Source organism: Meleagris gallopavo, chromosome 3 (genome assembly GCF_905368555.1).
Source record: "Meleagris gallopavo chromosome 3, MGAL_WU_HG_1.1, whole genome shotgun sequence".
Classification (NCBI taxonomy): Eukaryota; Metazoa; Chordata; class Aves; order Galliformes; family Phasianidae; genus Meleagris; species Meleagris gallopavo.
The window spans coordinates 69,697,811-69,719,973 of NC_139406.1; the positions used below are offsets into that span (position 1 = coordinate 69,697,811).

General features: G+C 37.3%; 1 protein-coding gene across 1 annotated transcript; it reads right to left on the bottom strand.

Moving 5' to 3' along the window:
* Positions 1-123: 123 nt before the first annotated feature.
* CALB1 (calbindin 1) lies at positions 124-18,038 on the bottom strand. The gene is made up of 11 exons (XM_085221384.1): positions 17,820-18,038; positions 17,497-17,573; positions 12,788-12,862; positions 8,157-8,240; positions 8,019-8,075; positions 5,429-5,506; positions 2,974-3,029; positions 2,852-2,891; positions 2,711-2,764; positions 2,517-2,588; positions 124-2,102 (listed from the first exon to the last, which is right to left on the bottom strand). Exons 1-11 carry the CDS (start codon positions 17,899-17,901, stop codon positions 1,989-1,991), a joined length of 789 nt encoding a protein of 262 aa, XP_085077510.1. The 5' UTR covers positions 17,902-18,038; the 3' UTR covers positions 124-1,988.
* Positions 18,039-22,163: the final 4,125 nt, after the last annotated feature.

Sequence of the window (22,163 nt, forward strand, 5' to 3'; positions counted from 1 at the left end):
AAAGCACTTTATCTTCCACTGTAGTGATTTCAGCAAACAGTCATGTTACATCATATTTTGCATACAATTTTTTTTTTTTAACATTTACACTGTTAAAATGTTAAAATAAGGCAAAATCCAGGGTTTCAACTGCACAAGATGAACAATATCAATCATTTATTGTACTGATAGGCAGATAATCTATTCACTATTCCTTCACTTTACATATACAATTGTATTTCACATTGCATAGAGCGAACAAGCAGGTGAGAAGTTAAATCACTGTGTGGAGTGGGAGTAAAGCCATGGGAATGAGCTAAATTAATTTCACTTCAGTTTTTGTGCCTTTCTTCAGCAAGGCCCCATCCTGCACTCCATAACATTCCAAGGCCAAGGCTGAGGGAGCCTGGGGCCTTAGGGCTGTTTCTGAAATGGCATTTAGTTGCCTGAGTTCACCTGAGGTCACGGATTAATTTCAGTGGGATTTGAGTGCCAAAATAATCTTGGAGGATCTGAGCCTCATTGCTTGAGATACATTTCAAATAAAATGCATTTCCTTCTGCTTGTTAAGTAAGAGATGCATTTGAGAAGTTATATAAAGCTAATCTTCTAACCTGCTTCTGAAACAGCTTTCTGTGTATGGAAGCAACACAGATTTAATGACTTTAAGACACAGCCCAATGTCCTTCCGACACCAATATATACTGTGTGCGATGGCCTGGATGTTCATAGAAGTGCTGGTACAAAGATGGTGTAAAGTAAAAAAGCCAGGCCAAAAAAAAAAAAAAAAAGGAAGGAAGAGCTTGTTCCATACTACATTTCACATTTAAAAAAATACCTTTCTAGCTTAATAGAAAGCAGAACATGGGTAAACTGAATTACTTAACTGTTATAAAATCTTTACTAGATCTTTTGTTTATTTTAGTGTTAACTTTTATTGGTATTATTACAGATTAATAACTCGGTGTAAGATCCAAGGAGGCACAATTTTTCAAAATAATCGTTTTGTCCTTTACATGATACAGAAAAGAACATCCAGGAGATAGACAAACTAGACAACAATAGTCTTAGGATATTAAATTTAATCATAGATTACACGGAATATGATGTAAAAACAGCAATTTACTAGAATAATATAACCTGCAAAATGTGAAAATAGTTTAGAAAATGGATTGTCATATTCTCTGACACAGCAATAGTCATGAAAGGTACACTTATAATATCATATGTTAATCTCTGTATTAACTATGCTATCTGTCACTTAGCCAGGATTCCAAGACAGATTAAAGGCATTTGTTTCTGAAGTGCCTATGTTTAAATTCAGTAAAGTTAAACAGCAAGATTGAGAACAGTATATTTTTGTCAACTACTGCGTGGAGATCTATCCCAGATAAATGCTTCCTCTATATACTTTGAATTCATAATGAGAAGAGTAGTTGAAAAATTACAGAGAGCACAGACCTGTAAGTGGATGGTTTGACAACTGGAAATATTTCTTGGTAACTTTTGGAGTGTAGACATGCCTACTTCTTTTTCTTATTCCAACCTAAATCATATTTCTTCTAAATTTGTATCATATATTTAAAAAAAAAAAAAAAAAAAGTGTAGTTGTGAGTGGAAAAGAGATTTCTAGACCTTTTGTTATGTAGATCAACAAGGAAAAATGTTGCAAGTGTCAAAGGATATGGTAACCACAACAACGGCAGGCGTAACTTTTTTTCAGGCATGTTCATGAAAGCAAAAAAAAAAAAAAAAAAAAAGCCAACCCCAACATGTTTTAGTTTCTTTTGAATATACAGACTGGCCCAAACATAGACATTCTCTTTATCAATCTTATTGTTACAAAAACTGTACATTACAAACAGTATAGAAACAAACTTAAAGGAATGTGCCACACATCCTGGCTAATTTTCTATATGCAGTTTAAAAATACAGCCTACTCCCTTATAGTGCACAGTTATCGTGTAGATAGAATACATCACTAGTTAAGTGGACATGAGAGAAGAGTTTTAATTTTCCTCAGCACAGAGAATAAGAGCCAGTTCTGCTCGGTAAAGCTTTCCTCCATCAGACAAGGCCATGATGCTTTTCTTGTATGTCGCAAGGTTGTTAATGTCTAATTCCTATTTAAAGAACAGATAATGCTTTATAATCCTGTTTAGTTACCAGCATGAACAAGTTTGCTGCCAATAGCAGAAAATAAAGAGGGGAAAAAAAAAATAAATGTTCTCAGCCTTTCTAACAGTAACACATTGAAGATGTTGTTGCATATTTACATGATCCGTGTTATAGGCATGTGTTAGACTGCTGCTAGTTGATGCCTCATAAGCAAGCTTTTGAAAGTGTTGCTGTGTAATCACAATTCCCTTAGTGAAGGCTTTACACTGCTATGACTTCTGCCAAGATTTTTAGTTGTGCCTTGACTTCAGGAATTATGACTTAGAAGTTCTATATTTATCTTAATTGGGTGGATTAAAGTGTCCTTAAAATCCAAATTAAATCTAATCTCTAAGGGGAAAAAAGCCCTCTGGGATTACCTTTTTGTTCTTTTCACAGAGATCCTTCAGTAGTGCATCAAGTTCATTTTCATCTATATATCCATTGCCATCCTGAAAAATAGCATTAAAGAGAACATCAAGCATTTGTTCTTCTTTTCAGAGGTTTTCCCCAAATTCAGAAAACAAGTGCCATTAAACTAATTAGTTACTAAAAAGGCTTTTTAAAGACTTACTTGATCATACATCTCAAAGGCTTTATTGAACTCTTTTGCACACATTTTGACACCCTAAACACCAAAAAGAAAAAAAAATCCATTTATGACACTGAGTATGTGTAATATTAACAGTTTAACCACAAGACAATGAATTCTTACCTGAAATTTAATAAGAAAATTTTCCTGTACTGGGAGTAGCCTTTGGAGACAAAAAACAAAGGTCAACATATTTACTGTAATTAGTATATAGTATTTGTTCTGAAAAGAGACAAGAGGCATACCTGGCTAGTTCAGTAAGCTCCAACTTTCCATCATTATTTGCATCAAACATCCTGAGCTGAAAGAGTACATATTTTTACATTACTAATTGCAATTAATTAACATAGTAAAGAAAACACTTATTTGGAAAACAAACTTAATGAAATTTAGCCTTTATTTAACACTGAAGTGATGGCCCCAGGTTTTAAACTGTCTCATTTGCCATGTAATACATGTCTTTAAAGTGCGGAAGGAATAATTTATAGTAATTAATTCTACTGCAAAAGCCTGATAAGAAACCAGATGAACAATTTTGATTAATCTACTCTAAGGTAGGTCTTAACCTGCCTAGAGTGATGAATGTCCCATATAAGATGTGCTTGAATTATTTATAAGATAGAAGTGTTGACATGATAACATTTTACTTTTTACTTCATGCCATGATATAATAATAGCATCATTATTCTCCTTTCATAGGGCTGGAACAATAGTCAGGTAAAGTTCAACAGAATTCCAGACATTCAATTTCTTAGGAAATTTCATTAGGACATTTCATTCAATTGACTGCTGGGCTTAAGTATGTAAAGATTGCATTCTTTTTCTGTGATATATTTCAAGAAAAGACTGAAGAGGTGCAGTAGACATTTTATTGGTAGTATAAAAATGGGAAATCAAGTGTCTGCAAATAATTGTAATCAAATTGTAGGAATAAAAATATATAAAATTTGACAAAACAGGCAAATACTACTTCTAATCACTCTTAATCATCATATTGCTTTAGAATGCTTTCCATTTAGCCCTTGAAAAGATGTGCTCCTGCTGCATATATTTGTTATTAGAAGTAGCTGGAGATATTATCCCTGCATGGAGCTTCCTCTCCCATTTTTTCTGTCTATACAGTTCAATTTTTCTACTTTCAAATAGTATTTTGCCTTTGCTGTGTAAGAGACACAAAAGCAGCAAACTGTACAAAGCATTTTTAGGCATTGTACTGAAAACAAACACCACCACCCACACTCATCCCATCACTTTCAATCACAGTAATTCCAGATGTAATTTTTAGATAAGAGGAAAAGTTGAGCTGTGTACCAAGGTAAGTGTACATCCTTTCAAACACAGAAATAATGCCACGAAAGAAGACTCATTTTCATTTTTCTAATATACAATGAATGGCAATGGGGAACTGAAAAGAGACCAATTCTATAAACATTTATTTCTGTATAACACCCTAGCTCCTTCTAACACCTCCCTTCCTTGTATAAAAGCATCTGCTTTGCATGCATTTCACATGAAGGAGTTACATTTGGAGGAGATAAGCAGTAGGAGCTGTAAAGTCAATTATTTTGATAGGTTGTTAGTAGCTGGCTGTGCTTGCCTGCAGCTTCTGGATGCTGTATGTTTTCCATTAGTCTTAGTTCTGAGTTTCTGGGGAGATTATGGAAGTGTTGGCTTTAAAAGTTCTTATAGCTCTTAATTCTGTGTCAATGTGTCTCTCTGCAGAGGCACTTTAATATGAAGGTCTGAAAGCTCTTTCAATGAACAGGATATGTGTTTTATCTTCACCAGGGAATAAACAGTGACAATTGCTAAAGGTAAATTTAGGTAAATTGCTTGTACTAGTACAACAAACCAGCAGACTTCTGTCAGGAAAGAAACAAGTTTTGATCAACCATTCTCAGACTTCAAGTCACTTCGAGTGCTTGCATCAAAAACCTAGCATGTTTTTGATGGCTTAAAATATTTTGGGATAAAACCAAACTGGGAAAACAAAAGTACAGTGTTAGAAATTTCATGAAAACAAGAGTTCTGAGTCTTTTTCATCTTGAAATTTCCATTCAGATGCCAATAGTTGTCTATACCATGTAACACAGTAGTGGTGGATAGAAGGAATGCCCCAAGGAAATAGTTGATTTAAGGCCAGAGAGGTGACAGTTTGGTTGTGGTGCATATTAAAAATATTAAATTATTCTTTTATAATTACACAGAGGAAGTGAGAAGAGTGTGGTGCTTGTAAATCTGTTAAGAATCCATCATGCATTGATGGCTTTTAGGACAAGAGACAAACACTGCAAGCAGGGAAAATATACAAAGTAGTCTCAAATTAATTTGATCAAAGTATGATAATGTAATTAGTCTTATGAAAAGCACAGTTTTTGTCCTATGAACTCTGAAGATTTGGTTTTACCCCTAATGGAATGGGGAAGTAAAACAGGGGAACGTTCTTTGCACCACACTGTGACAGGATCTACTGTTTAATAAGCACCAAGAAGGTTCAAAATTCCTGAGCATTTTTGTAGCAGCACTGAAAACTACACAGCTACAGGAGTACTTGCACTGCTTGATGTCATCTCTGTGCTGCAATGACACAGCAGCCTCATTTGTCCTCATTATGACTTAGCGGGGCCCCAGTAATTTGGAACCTTCTAGCAGCTGAATATAAACACAGTCTTGACAAAATATGCCTTTGTAGATTCTTACCATTATTTCTGTATATTCTGTTAGCTTTGAGTCTTCAATCTGCTTATTTGCTTTCTGTAATAAATCTTTCAAGAAACTCTGTTAGAATAAAGAGAATGTAACAGGTGAGTTTTTATCTATGGTATAAAATGCTTGACTTGCTAACTTCAAATTAAAGTAATGGGAAATACTACTTCCAATTTAATTTTTATTGTTGCAGTTCAAAATAAGTAAGAAAAGGCGTAGCAATTAACAGTTAGGTCTGTAACAGTTTCTTTATGATCATTTCAACTATACTACACAATTTCATAAAGCATTATACATTGTATGATATTTGTTGTAATGTGAATTTGGAAGAAATGGCTTGGCTCTCAAGCATACTTCTTCCTAATCAGTAAACCAACTAACCTTGAGACTCCTTGGAAAACTTGGGTGACAACATAGGAACAATGTTACAGAAAAGATCAATGATTAATCATTTTCCTCCTTGCCTGTGGCAGTAACTGATGCTGGTTACTCCCTCTCACCTCATACTTAAAATCTGTGTGGCCAATTTCGCTAGATTTTTTTTTTTTTTTAATGAGAATTGGATGTGGCATCCTGTGGCTTTCTAATCAGATATTTTGAATGACAGCCATTTTTATTTAAAAAAAAATAATATCGATTCTACCCATGCAGAGGTTGCAATTACAAGATTGTTACAAGGAGTACAGCTGAAATTTTGTAAATGGACATTACTACAGAAATATGTTTAATCTTATGTGCTTTCATGGAAAATAGGGCTAACCTGTCCATTGGAATGTCTTGTGACAAGATCATCTACACTTAAATTTTCCATGCCATTATCTGATCTGAGCTGTTGCCAAACCATTTCCAAATATGCAGTGATGGAGAATCTGACTCCTCCTGAGACAACATATTCCACTGCCAGTATTGTTGATGGAAAGTTTTGCTCATTTCCAACCTTAATTGCTCTTTGAAAGTAATTAAGTAGGTGTATTCCTTACACAGCAAATATTTAAAATGTTTGGGCATGGCAAAAAATATCAATTATTCCTAAAACTAAAATTTCACAATTATGTCTTTTTTCAGAGACTTGTTTCTCTCAGATCTCATAGCACATGAGAGATAGGACCATTAGGGGTCCAGTTAAAATTTCTTAGTTCAACTATTCCTAAGTCAGCCCTGCCTTTTTAAAGTCCGTTTTAAATTATAGCAGCTGGCAACAGTCTGTAAAGAACTGTCTAACAACTGGAGAGTTATCAAGAGCTGCATGTTTGGTCTCCTCCTACTTGTGACTTGTGACAACTTCTGATACACCAATGTGCTGTGAGCAGGCAGCAGAAGAATGGGCTTGTCTGTCTGCGGGCTACATTGAAGAGGATTCCTTGGCAAGTGCCATACGCGTACAAAACTCAAAGAAGAAGGGAAAAGGAATAAATTGAAAAAAATAATCCAAACTAGATGGATAAACACTGCTAAGTCTCTTGCTATGAATGGTTTTGATTACTCTGAATATAATCTACAGCAACCAAACTGTGGAAAAAGGCTCCTTTCTACTCAATCTGCTGTATATGGCAGCTCTCCTATGGGGAAAGGCTGAGAGAGCTCAAATTATTCAGCCTGAAGAAGAGGAGACACAGGGGAATTTCATCAGTGTCTATAAATATGTGAAGGAAGGGTGCAAAGAGGACAAGAAGCAATGGGCACAAATTGGAGCACAGGAGGTCCCTCTGGGTAGCAGGTAGAACTTCTGTGTTGTGCATTACTGGAGCACTGGCACAGGATGCCCAGAGGCTGTGGATAATCCTCCCTGGAGACCTTCAGAAGCCACCTGGCCATGGGCCTGGGCCCCCTGCTCTGGGTGTCCCTGCTGGAGCACAGGTGGGACAGACGGACCCTGTCAGCTTCAGCCATTCTGTAGTCCTGCAACTATGATTCAGCACCTACAAATTTATGTTAGTTTTACGACAAGAGTAAATCATTCTAGTTTCAAGTTTTGTTAATTCTCTAGGACTGAGATGATTAATGGAATGATTCTGCCCTTTTTATGCATTTTAAAACTGATAGCTAACTCCCACCAAGTTAGCTGAGCATGGGCAAGAAAATTCCAGTTGTGTTAACAGTAGCACAGTGGAAACTGAACAAGTTTTATGATACTTGAGAGAGCACAAGCTGCCCAGTAGCATAATGATTAATAGTAATTATGCCCATAGGAAAAAAAGAAAAAAAAAACCACGCACACACAAAACAAACAACATCACAAAACCAGCCTACCCTAAACAGCCTCTGAGAAGAACGGTGTGTCTTACACAGGACTGTCTGGTTTCCCAGGACAGAAATAATCTTTCCTACTTCTCAGCCAGAGCATCAGCCATCTCAAGTCACTTGAGACAAATATTCATTTGTTAAACCACATTTTTAGAAACATTTATCAGATTAGAGATGCACTTTAAATGATTTACTGGTGATAAAAACACCATCTAATCATATTGCTTTCAGTCATGTCTGAAATGCAAAAATACGCACCAATGAGTACGAACAAACAGATCCAATGTCCATAATCCAATCTCAAATCTCATTTTGTGCACACTCATTAGTATCAGCTTACCTTAAGTTCCTCAGAATCAATGAAGCCACTGTGGTCACTGTCATATTTTCTCCATGTCTGCAATCAGATGATTTGATAATGAATTTATGGCAATCAGGTCTTTGATTATTTTACAGAAGGAAAATTTTCACAGTCTACCTGCATGAAGTCTTCACTTGACTTTAGCTGCTGGCACCTAAAGAACAACAGGAAATTCTCCTCCGTCGGCAACACCTGAGCAAGCTGTGACAGATTTTAAAAAATTAAATTAAATTCTGATTTTCCATTAGGCCAGATGAGCTTTTGAATGAGTATGACACTTTTAAAAGCATGTGAAATTCTTCGTGGTCCTACTGTCCTAGTGTGGCCTCACAAGAACCTACATCCCATAAGCCCAAATATCTGGATGATGCCTCTGAAAGGCTTCTGGCCTGCAGCTTTTTCATATTCATCCAAGTCAAATAGAAGTGAGGTCTGAGAGAAGGCAATGAAACAGCAGTTTACTGAAGGAAAAAGGAAAAAAATTGACCTATTCAAAGTCAGGATCTGTGGTGAAAACCTCAGAATCAGTGTGAAAGGGAAAGCATGAAACAAAGATGTTTAACGGATGAGTTTGAAGGACCATGAAAATTAAGAAAGTGAGGAATAAAAATCACTAATAGATACCGAATATGAGGAAGAAGAGGCAGGAACCTGTGTGTAAGGAAAGCAGAAAAATAAACCAGAAAAAAAGAAAAGAAGAAAAAAAAAAAGAGTATTTGAAATTTGGTAGGGCAAGGAAATGAAAACCAGCCATCATTTGTCAGATCCAGAAATGTGTTCAAGAAGAGCTATAAATATCAGAAGGAAATCAAAACTACTTTTAGCCCTACAGAATCAGGGGTGTTTTTTTTCCAATGTCTGTGTTACAAAAGGCTTTTTTAAAATCAGACATTATTGTACTGATTTTTGAAAATGTTCATTTACTATAACACAATTTTGACAAGTGACAAATGTAGAAGATGGAGAATATGCTATATAATTTAATGTAAAATCATGATTTGTTTTTAACAAAAGCCCAATATTTCTTTTTCTGTGCTTAAAATGTATGAAATATTTTTTGATTAGAGAAAACTTTTAACTTGAAGAATAGACCAGCTGTGCTTACTAGGAAGAGAAAACAGGGAAAGCAAGATATCTTAGCTACATTATTTATGAAAAATGACATCTGCAGACTTCCTGTATCCCCATCTTAAAATTTGTATTCACATTTTTGTTTCTGTGCATGCATTTCACATGCTCAGATTTCTTGTTTTGCTATTGCCTTATTTAGTGCTATCACCCAACTGCTTAGGTTTTTTAGGGGGTTCCCATGGTACTGTAGGTGACTTCAGCTCTCCCTCTCACTTTATAGGCACAACAGGAGGATGGAAACAGATCTCTAGTTTCTCTAAAATTATCTGTTTAAGAAGTCAGTCATATTCATTGAGTACTTGTACAACTGAAAACACAAGTCAAAGTACTCTTCTTACAGAACAGAGCCACTGATTACAGACTGCCAAACGCATCAGTGTTTTGAGTGCTTTTGCTAAATGGCTGAATTGCAAATCTAATCAACTTAAACAATGTGTTTTTGTCAGCAGCTTTTGAAATCTACTCCATTATAAATAGCAAATAATGTATGGATAAGTATGCATTCATATAGGTGTAGCAGCTAAATATGTGGAAGTTAGTACTGATTTATGGAAAATTTTCCTTATTTCTCCCATGAGAGGAGGCTCTGACTTTTGGAGTAAATCAGCAGTGCTGCTCAACAGCAAACACTGAATGGAAGAACTGATAAAAACACATAGTTTGGGGAAGAGACTGCTTATGACAGTGGGACCTTTCCAAAGAATCATGAACAGCTTACTAGCAGTACCAAACTGGGTATGAGGCACAGAATATATTACCTCTGGAAGAAAATTGCCACATTTTAAACTGCACTTCCTGCCCTTTGTAGGTCACATGCAGAGAAAAGCACAGGCTTTTACACTACACTACTGCTACTGAGCAGTAGCTCAATATCCAATATTAGCTTGGACTCCCATCACAAGTCTTTCCTGGCTTCCTTCTTTAGTACCCTCTAGCATAATGCAAACAATACAGCTAAAGAGAAATCCAGTTCTCGTAGCTTTTACATCAACAGCATTAGACTGCTTCTTGTTGGGAACTCTGCACTATTAAGGGATAGGGAACTTCCTAGTCACTGCTATAGAGAGGAAAGATGGGAATCTGCTGTTTGACTTCTTGGTGAGGAAGGACATACTGGGACCCTGTGAGCGTGTCTGAATGCTACAAGTTCCCACACATGGCAGCAACTCAGTACTTCTGTGCACCCCACTGCTTTCGTGAGTAAGAGAGGACAACAACAAAGCCCAAGCTTGACTTAACTCTCTCTCAGCTACAGGCTGAGGTAGATCTTTATAGGCTACCTAGCAGAAAAAAATACTCTCAGTATTAAGACAATATAAAAACTATTTTCTAGAAATCATTCTTTAAATAAATGTTGGTAATTAAGTTCTTTTTGTATAATTCAGCGAATTTTCTTCTCAAAATCCTATAATGGAGAATGGGAGTAAAAATAATATTTTACAGTAGTAAGTAGTTATTTTTATGGCAGAACCAAGTGTCAAAGGATGTGAATGTGGAATTACTACTGTCCCGAGTCTCAAAAATCCATGTTCCACATCTACATTTTAGTCCAAGCATTGGCCGGAATGAACACAAAAAGTGAAAGAAAGGTCTCTTACAAAATAATAAGCAAGTATAGAGGTCTGGATCTGCATTTAGCTTGTGAATGTTGGCTAAGACCTAGAGGACTAAGTGTAGGGTGCTTCCAAAGACAAAGCTGACATTTAATCTGAGCACCAAACTGAAAATCCAGTCCTTCCTCTATGAAGCCACCCAGGTCTCCTCTTTACCTCAGCCCACAAAACTCATTATGTGAAAGACATTTTCCTTCAGCTGCTGGGGTATACAGTCTGATGGCTGGGAATCCAAATGCATTTACATATAAATTTTTTTAAACAACATTCATACTTCTTTATTTCAGAAAAAAATGTGCTTACTGTATTATGTAAATTGGGAACAATCTGGAATTACTGGGCATTCTTATTTATAAGGAAGGAGAATCAAGTCCAAATAGCAACTTTAACATCATACTGCTTGTAAAACTTAGGCTGAGTCCCATCAGCACTTTCCAAATCAAGCTTCATGCTGATGTCAGTGAAATAAAATATAGATATTGGGTTAGGAAACTGCTATATTAAGGGAGAGAGTTCCTTCAGTCACTGGACTGAGTGCTGTCATTATTCAGTGGCTTCAGTGGATGCTGAGTATGCTTGGCAGCTCACTGGAGATGGTAAGCACCTTACCATATTAGGCCCTGTGGGATTTGCTCACCTTTACGCATTAAGTCAATAGTACAATCAGAAATAGAACTTGAAAGGCAAAACTCTCAGTTATCTTCCCTAAGTAAAGAACAACAGTCACTGCAGGCACTGTCTACTTATTCTTCTTGCATAATGCTTGCTATTACACAATTCAAAAGTACTGAATTAAATGGGATTATTCAATAATAAACGAATAAGCAGTTGTTAGCAAAAAAATAATTTGTAATGCTAAGTATTGTCAAAAGATGCATTTTTAAATTTGCTTATAGCCGCAAGTAAAAGAAACTGTGTTTCCATAATTTAGTCATAGCTATGCTTTCGTATACGTAAGTATTTTCAATTCAAACACATGACTGAGGAGGAAAGATATCCTGAAATGATGTACTAAATCACTAGTGATACATCCTACTGATTAGAGTTTTACAGACTCGAATCAGTCTTCTATTTTAAAAATAGCTACTGACCCAAGGTTGGTCACTGTAGAAATTTTGCAGACCTGGCTTGCTTTCAGCTGTTTCTTAATTAGCTCTCTTAGATCATATTTCATACTATCAGAAAAAAATAATAATCACATTTAATAATAAAACTGCAGTCTTTACTGCACTCAATGTGACATAAATGAGTTGTAGACTTAGGCTTGAAATAGTGATTTCTCAAGCTGTAACCCAATGAACTCTCCGATTTGCAGCACTGAACAATGAAAGCATGAGAAAATACAATGGTTCCCTACTTCCCAGAAAGTCATCTAAATTATACGATTGTTGAGAGTCTGCAAGTGTAGAAAAGGTTGGCTGACTGCATCTTTGTTCTCTTTAGAAAGTGGTAGAAAGGAATGGAAATATTCTGCTTCAGATTTGGTTAAAGAAACCTGAGGGCTGGATTACAACTACGCTTAAAATTTTGTTTAAGTTTGCCATGATTAACATCCTATTTTACCACATATGTGCATTGACTACCTAGTGACTGCCCAACTACATTCACTTACAAGTTACCTAACTACAGGAGTGGTGACAGAGTGTTAGTTCAAAATCATATGAAGAGATAAATCATATTTACCTTTCACAATTTAAATTTCTAAAATAGAGCTTTTAGCTACTTTACAGGAAAACTGCATTGCTATTGATGTTTATTTATACTGAATCAAGTATGCAAAGTTAAATGAAATAGTGAAATACCTGGCAAAGGGTAAGGAATATTTTGCTTTTGGGTAAGGAAAAAAATCATTAGTGAAAAAAACACTAAAGATTCTTAGAGAAAGAAATTTTCTGTTTTACTAAAAATCCAAACATTTTTACAAATATGCCCATACTGGTCTGTGCTAAGTGTATTTTCTATAAGTAAACGTGTTAGTCATTTATTATAGGGTGACTATCTTACCTCAACAATTCCTATTTTTCCATCAGTAGCCTTGCCATACTGGTCCACAAAAGCTTTCATTTCAGGTGTTAAGTCCTGTAAAGTTACAATGAGAGAATCAATATTTTTCAGATGCAGAGAAATGTATGCAAAGTACTTAAATATTCCATTAGTTGTCAATAAATTTACTACATTTGATTAAATATTTACACTTAATTATAGCTAGATTTCTCAAGTTGAAATGAAATTCAATAATTTTTTTTAGGATAGATAACATCATTGTGATAAATTTTACTTCCTAAGGGGTGATATTATAGTCAACGTGAGTGATTGGTTTCTAAATACTTAGAACTCCTATTTTGGTTTACAGAATAAAGAAATTGAGAAGACAGATGCGTTGGAAGATATGTATAACAGCTCTTTTGTTTGAGAAGATGACAGTGAAGTTTATGGATAATTATTAATCTGTTTTCTCAGTTTTCATTATTAAATGACAAAACTGAAGGCAATGCAAAATCCTTCAAAATAAGAAACATTTCAGTACAATACCTCTGAATACCAATATGGCCTTTGCTCATCTGTGAGCTGATTTTACCTGAACAATGGATGCTATTTTAGCCCTAAAATAACTAATCAGAATATCATATTCCTCACTGTTTAGTATGTAGTTATCATGAAAACAGAATCCAAACGTCACTGCTGTAAGTAAGAGAGAGAAGGCCTGGGAGAGAGACAGCTTTGAGCAGCACCTTAAATCTGACATAATAAAGCCAGCATAATTGTTTCTTGTATAAATTATGTCTCCTACTATACATTTGTACTCAACTACTATCTTCAGCCTTTGCTACACTATCTTCAGCTTTTGCTACGGCAAAGGTGCCAGCCTCAGGATGAATATTTATACACCTGATTTGACACTTCAACTGGACTTGCTTTGCCTTGCTATGAGCTGCCATCAACTTTCACTACAGATTAAACTTCTATTTTTCCTTGTATTTCTTATTAGACCGAGTTAGTAAAACCATGCAGCAAGAATCAGAACTACAGCTATATTAAAATAATGGAAAATTCTATGCTTATAGATGAAGATATAGCTGTTATTAGAAATTAAAGTTTTAGTTGCTATAATAGTTCTGATTATATAGGACCTAAGTGAATTTCTCACTGGAGACACAGGAACTATCAGCTGTATAAAGTCTGTTGAAGTTTGTCCCAAATTTCAACTTCAAATGCTAACTTAAATGTCAGTTCTTTATAGATGATACAATCGTGGCCTAGTATCCTATTTATGTCAAAGTCATCCATGGCAGGTTAGTAATTTGCACAGCTTTAATTAGAGATGTAGTTATTAATACAATGCAGTTCAATGTCACCTCTCATTTAATGATCCCAAAGTGGGCACAAGTTTGTTTAGCAGTTGGAATGGAGAATTTAGACACCTGGATTTTAATTAGTCCTTATTAAATATTTTGCTAATTCTTCTAGTATCACCTCCACAGTACCAAACAGTGTTCAGCCACTAAAGGAGGCATAGCTGCACAGAGGCTAAATGAAACAGGATGCTCATCCTAGTACATAGTCCAGAAGGAGTTTTTCTTTTTCTTGGTGCTCACTTCAGCTGCTTTTGAGGTAGCTGACAAATCTTGCAAGTCATGTTATTCAAATACGTGTTGTATTTGAATACAAATCAAAAAACTTGTTTAAACTTAATCAAGTGTAGTAGCTTAACGCTTGAAGTTAGGAAATTTCGCACCTTCATCTCCCCTCCTAAAGCTTAAGAGTCACTTACCCAACCAAGAGGAGCTGTAGAAAAAACAGCTCTGTTTTGGGATGATTTTTGAAATGTAAGGATAGATGGCACTACAGAAGCGCTTACATGACTGCATTCATAAACACCTATTAAATGTTGGAATTAATATTGGAATATTGAGAAATACTGTCTTCATCTGCATATGCAGAGAAAGTGAGTTAACAGATGTGGAGTAACTTTCCAAGATCCACTCATCAACCCTCTACTGACTTCTGTGTCACTCATTTACACTCCACAGGTTCTTCTCGTAACTGGCACACTTAGAGAATGTATTGCATAAAAAGTAGGGCACAGCAAATGGAAGCTCTGTCTATATATTTATACAGTTTTTATCTTTAAAAAAGTGTCAGTTCTTTCATACTGTCTGAAAGTATGCAGATCAAATCACTATCTACCACAATGCATGAAGTGAAAACACAGTGTGACCACAGAAAAGTCGAAGCCCTTAAACCCAGTACACCTCTATCCTTTGGAGTGCTGGCAGTTCCAGCAATGGGGTTAACAGCAATCAAGTTGCATGCTATTGCTCCATCTTAGGAAAAGCAACTGTGAAAGTAGTACAGGCTTACTGTGTGGATTAATAAAAAGATTAGAATTAGAACATAATTAGAACAGCTCTCTGTAGCTGGGAATAATACTTGGAAATGTTAAACCATCCTATTCAATGACAGAATCAATGTGATTCTTTAATGCATATGGCATGACTGATGTAAAATCCAGCTATGAAGAATGCATAATTGAATATTTCAAAAATAGTGAGCAGAAAAGTGACTTGAAATACAGAAGTTAATGATGACAAAGAAGCTTTGGCGTGTTAAGGGAAGGACAGACAAGGAAATGACATATAACTTACACTAGTTTCTCAATGTGTCCCTTCTGGCAAAAGAAAAGAAATTTAAAGCTACTGAATTAGCATCCCATGAGACAAGAGATGAACTAATGAGATATTGTTTGGCAAATGAACTTTCAAATCCAAGAATCAGCTTAGATTTGAAACCTAAAATGACATATATCCATAATCCAGAAAAGAAATTCAGAGGTCAAGGTAACATCTACCAAAGGCAGAGCCAATAAACCATGTACCAAATTTGATGTTTCTTACGTGAATTGCTCTTCTCAAAAGAACACCCCAAAACCAGGCTTGATTCAGAGAATTGGCAAAAGAAAGCTTAATTAAGCTCCTGAGTATTTTCAAAGCAGAATGTGAGATACAGGGAGAGGTTACTCAAAAAACAGAATGAATGACAAAATGTAGCAGACAAGAACAGTTCTGCAAAGTTCTTCTGTGTTACTTTGAGCAAGCTCTATTTGTAAGAGATGCACACTTCTTTTCAGAGAGAAAAGATTCTGATTTTAAAGTAACTAGTATTTTAAGTTTCTAATTCATTTTTCAAATTCCTAAATACTGTCAGCATTTCTACTGACAATGCCATTGATACTAAATATAAACAGGCTTTAGTATCTTCCTTCTAACACACAAACGTAAGTTTCCTTCACTTCTGTACAGAAAAGAGATATTTTCTATTATAATATCTGAAAAGCACAGAAGTTGTACTTAGTTTTTCTGTGCAAAAAAAAAAAAAAAAAAAGAAAGGAAAAAAAACCACACCTATTCCCTCTGAAAACCAATTTTCTGTATGGGTTTTTGAGGCTTTTTGAAATTTTAGTTTGTTCTTATTAACACTCATGAAAATGAGTGTCTACAGCAATTGCTGTAAGAATTAACTGATAATAAGATTGTAAAAATGAGGCATTGCTGGGAGACAGATTTTCAAGTGAGTGAAGTCTGCACTCATAGAATTACTAAGAAGATAAGCACAAGAAGATTTTCCACAAAATTTAGGAGTATGATTGTTGTTTTTTTTTTCTTTTTTTCATTTGCTTCTAAAATCTACAGCAATATTAAAGTAAGTTATTGAAAGGTTATTGCTTAATTCAGAGTTTTGTTTTTTTTTTAATATAAGTAATGATAGCACACATGCTAATTGGCTAATTATTTTTTTTTCCTTCTGTTACTTGTGAAGTATTATAGCATAAATTGATTTGAATAGACTTGGTAATGTTATGTATTTGAACTTGGTGCTAAGTAGCCTGTTTTAGAAACCGATAACCCATAATTTATTTGTTAAAAAGATTCACTTCTATTTAAATTTAGATCTTTTCATGGAATCATTCCTCTCTCTTTCTCCTTCTCTCCTCTCCACACGCTCTCTTTTTTTTTCCCAAGTGGGTATAGTTTGGAGGAAATTTGTAATTAAAAAATTAATAGCTCATGCATAGAATTGCTTTGACAACAGTGTCAAAAACGTTGCTGTTTCTATTAGCAATCTGAACTACCAGGATTTGGTACTCATATTCTTGGTGTGCAACACTGGCAAAGGGCAAAAAGTGTTTAGCAGTCATCTGCAGATCTATTTACTGACCACCAAGGGGCAGGAATGCATTTCAGCCCATACTGTCCATTAAGCACGAAATTAAAAGAGCCCAACTAACTTGAAGAGTTGGGTTTTCTTTTCTATTTTCTCTCTCTTTTTAAAAGAAATTTATTTATTTTTTTAAGTATCAGTGCATATCTGGATCAGGTTGCAATAGGACAAAGTCCACGCATGACAGAAGGATAATATCCATGCATTTCTGACTTTTCTTGTTAAGCCCTTTGAGAAGTACCAGCTCACAGACCGGTGAGATGTGAACAAGACCTGCTCTCCAGCTGAACGGACACCCCTGACACCACCTTTCCAAATCAGAGGGCATGTTTCATTTAAAACCTGCTTATTTCTAACCCATCTACTTCTCTGCCTTGTGAGGCTAATGCCTGAACTGTGTGAAAGCAAAGAAGGAACCAGGACACTGGAGTTTGCTCAAGAAAACTCTTCTTTCCCAGAGGAGATGGAAAAAGTGGGGCAAAAGGTTAACCTACCAAGCCTGCCTTCTTCCGCGCCTGCTGCAGCTCCTGGATGAAGTTTTGTAGCTCCTTCCCATCCATGTACCCATTGCCTACAACGAAAAGAGTTACGCTTGCGGTCACCGCTCCCTCCAAACTCTCTCCGCTCTTCAGCGCTGCCAGGGATATCTCTAGCCCGTGTTCTCCCGGCGGAGCTGCTCCCGCACTTCTCTCCCGACCTCAACCCCAGCCGTGCCAGCTGCGGGATGGCGGCCAGGGAGTGGTGGGACCCCCAGCCTTCCCCTCGCACACCCCCCTCCAGCCTCCCCCCGCCAACCCGGGAAGGGGAAAGGAGTCACCGTCGGAGTCGTAGTGGTGCCAGATCTCGAAGAACTGGGCGGCCGAGATCTCCACGCCCTGCAGGTGCGTCTCCGCCGTCATGATGGGGGTGCGGAGGGGCTCAGTGGGGGCGCTGTCCGCGGTGCTGACTGTGCCCGCGGCCGGAGCGGCGGCAACGGCGGCGTCGGCGGCGGCTGCGGCGGCGACGACTCCGAGGGCTCCTTCCGCCGCCGCCCCGCCGAGGGCTATTTATGGGGCTGGCCCGGCACGGCCACTCCCCCCCAGCGCTCCCCTCCCTCTCCGCGGGCCTCGGCGCGGCCTCCCGCCCTGGGCGGGGGTAGCCGGAGTCTCCTGCCGGCGGCTGGGGTTCCGAGTTCTCGCCAATCATCCCTGCCCCCGGGCAACTGCCTCTCAGTGCGAGGTGAGGGGTACTCGTTTGGGGCCCCCGGGCAGAGAGAAAAGTTGTTATAGACCCCTCACCGTGGTAGAGTGCTCATGAGATGCAGAGGACGGTGGGTGAGCAGGATGTTCAGCCATTGGGCTTCCACCTAGGAAAGTCTTGTGTGTCCGAGTTCTGCAGGATGTCCCAGTGCAAGAAAAAGCACATGAAACACTGTGTGGCATGCAAGGAATCAGCTTTGATCACACCATTTTTGGCTCCATAGCCTGGGAACAGAGATGATATATTTAAATATTTGGTCCTAATGTCATCCGAGCAGGTAGGAATGGAATACCACATAAGCTCGCTCTTTCTCACTGCAGAGGTGTGAGAGACGCTACCACAGCCTCTTTTGAATGCTAAGAGAGTTCTTTTGGTACACCAGCTTTGAAGATTTACCCTCCTCTAGCAGTAGGTTAGCGTGAGGAGACGGAGTGACTTACCAAAGATCTTCCTTTTATCACAGGATAGCATTGTGTTGGACCAGTAATAATAATTGGGTTCCCTTTGGGATGGATCATTTCAGTCTTTAGGTTTACTTGGGTGCTCTTAGATGCTAAGCCTGCCTTTCTTTCTCCTACAATGTCCCTTGCATACTACATTGAATTAGCAGAGTTGAATGGCCAAGAGGCTGACAGAACACTGCCAAATACCATAGGTAGTACAGTCAAGATGGGGGATGAGAACAGCTGGGAAGCTTGGGAATCTCCTTGTATTAAGTAATTGACATAAGCAACAGTAAGACAGTAGTATGTTAAGTCTCATATGTAATGTGACGACCAAAATTGATGGGATAATGCATAACAGAAGGTGGCAAAAAGCCAAGGGGAATGGATAACCCAGCAGGATGAGAGGAGGATGCTTAGTTAAAGTCTGACATGTCCTGAGAGAGATTTCAGTAGATTGGGTGGCTGAAATCTTGTATGCATTATGGAACAAGATGTGGGCATAGCAATTAAGTAATCATGAGACCTTGTACTTGATTCCCTTCATCTTTCCATTCTCCTGTTTCTCCACCTGTTATGTGCAGCTTTTGCTCATTCTCTCGCTGCTGTTTGGCTCTTCAAGGAGATATATCATGTAGGTCTGTGTTTTGTGATCTGCTGAACAAAACACAGATAAGATGAAAGGCACAAGCATTTGATAATTCATCTCTTTAGTTCAAAATACTTGTAAGTATTAGTGAAAAATGTTCACAAGGACTATACAGCCACAAATACCTTTATGCACTTTCAAAATGGCTACAGTAATTTCAAATATTCCCTTTCTATCTGTTTTTGTGTTGCCTTGTGAAAAAGAAAAAATTATGGCTATACCAATGTTCCATATGGCACTATTTTTCAGGAACAGCTTTCTCAGAGAAGTAGACTTCAGTGGAAGCCAGATCCTGAAACTTCTGTGCCTCTATATCTTGTCTTGAAATGAAAAATCACGTGCTAATGCATTTTAAGAAAGTAACAGTGATGACAAGAAAACAGAGCATTCATGAGGCTTTTTTTTTTTTTTTTTTCTTTTTTTTCTTTTTTTTTTTTTTTCTTTTAACAAGAGCAAGTACCTGGCAGGGCCCTGGCCATGACAGCGGAAGTACAGTGAATTGAGCCTGGGACTATCCTTTTACCTGGGAAAGACAACAGGGTGCTAGTGACGCAAGGACACTGGAAGGAGACAAAGGTGGAATTGGCATTTCCATCATTTTTACACAGAAGAGATCTGTGCCAATGAGGCAACCTCTTGTATTTGCCAAGCATATTGAATTACTAAGTTCAGTGCAGAATTTCAGCTTCCAACAGCATGCTCAAGTGGAAAGTGAGTATTTCAACAGTCCTTTGACTTGCATCTTATGTTGATTTGCTCCTTGCTGTGGATGATTTTCAAATGGCGCATCAAACCTTGTCCTTGTTACCTGTCACTGATGCAGAAGTCTGTTGCTGGATGATAGAGAAGAATTCAGTATTGTTTGGAGCCAACCCAACCTTTCTTATCTGATTTCTCAGACTTTTAAGAGAAAAGGAGCTGTAATATTTACATTTTCAAAAGTTCTCAGAATAAAATATTTTGCATAGGTCACATGTGGCCAAGATGGTTTGGAAAGGTCTCATATATACTTTGAGAATACTCTGCTTCATCTGACCAGGAACGTGTATAATCATGTGCAGGTAGGATACTTGGATGCATTGACCTATAATTGTGCTAACAGCTACAAAATCACTATTGTCTACAGAGTATTTATGTATCATTGTGCATTCTGTCTAAAATAGTATATTGAAATGAATGGGTTTGTATGTTCCTGCTTCTGCACTTGAAGTGATTCTGCACAGACATAGAAGTAGCAGACATTTCCATGCAAAAATAACCACTTATGTAACTAACTGCACATCATATTTTCATGATTAATGAATTAGCAAGCCACCATTCATATTTAATCCTACTGGACTCTGCTTCTTATGCAAAACTAAATCGGAAACTGGTCATTTCAATTCCAAGAAGCTATTAATTTCCATTGGAAGAGAAAGCACTAGAAAAGGTCTAAAAATGCAGATATTTACAGGATGTGATCCATAACCCAATGAAGTCCATGCAAATTTTTTGCAATGACTCTAGAGGGCTTTATACAAGGACAAAGTTCTTCATATTTTCAGAAATTATATTTGTGGTAACATGCATGCATACACACTAATTAATTAATTACTTCACCAAGAAGCATCAGCTTTGTCATTCATTTTAGCTAGAGCTACTTGAAGTTCTCATTACAAAAAATGAGCCAGATCCATATCCAGCAGAAGACACGGAAGCTACTGTGAAGCCAGCTGGGAACTTAATCCCGAATCTAAGTAGATATGATTTTTTTTTTAAAGCATTTGTTGTTCATAGATGTTCATCAAATGCTTTTAATTAATATATTTTGCATGTAGACTTTCTGAAACTTTCTAATTATGACTACCAGACTTCTGTCTCCGGTCTCTGAAGAGATTCTAGATATAATATCCCAACGGTTTCTCAAGATGTGTAGAAATCAAATACACTACTCAGAACAGCAACTCAATCTAAAATATGCCCAAATAAAAAGCAAGAAATAGAAAGGTCAGGGATTTACAACCAGAAGCACCAATGGAGAAGGAGAAAAACACAAAAATATTTCATCATGGCTTGAAGCATCACAAACTTGAATTTTGATGAGCATACAGTACAAGAGACACCCAAATTTAAGTATTTTCAGATGAAAATATCCTGCATGAGAAATGCATCCTTTCATCAGAGAAAAAGGATATAAATGATGTCAATACTGAACAAAGACAAATACTTCTATGTGTACAGTCTTGCTAATGCTAGTCTTAATGGTGACAGATGCACAGATAGACAGCTTTATCCTGGGAAACCAATACATTGGGAAAACTTATTTCTCTGGCAAATCTTTGATCCAGATACTCAGATAAGATTTCCAAGCTTACTTGTGACACATCAACCAGACAGAAAAGCTGGAACAGTGTTGGTACCTGGTTTGGACTGTGGCAGAGTTTGCCAAGTAGCACTTTGCTTAGAAAGGCAGCTTCAAGTTGCACGTTGTTGCCAGCACATGTGGCTTGCCATGAGTTGAGGAATGTGTTATTCTCAAAATATTTCCATAATACTACTGGACAGTGTATCTCTTACCTAGGTGAGCTCACATCTGGAGTACTGGGCTCCAGTTCTGGGTACCACAGTTTGAGAAAGACAGGGAGAGGCTGGAGAGAGCTCATCTGCTATCTTGTATGATCCTTGAGGCCATCAGAGCATTTCTTCCTTAACTTTGCAGCTCACTTCCTACAAGGACAACATGGATGTTAAACACAGCTCCATCCACCACAGCTCCTTCTAGCCCAGCAAATGCCAAGGGCAGGGAATGTGAGCCCACAGTTCCTGCCCTGGGGGTACAGCCTGTTGATTG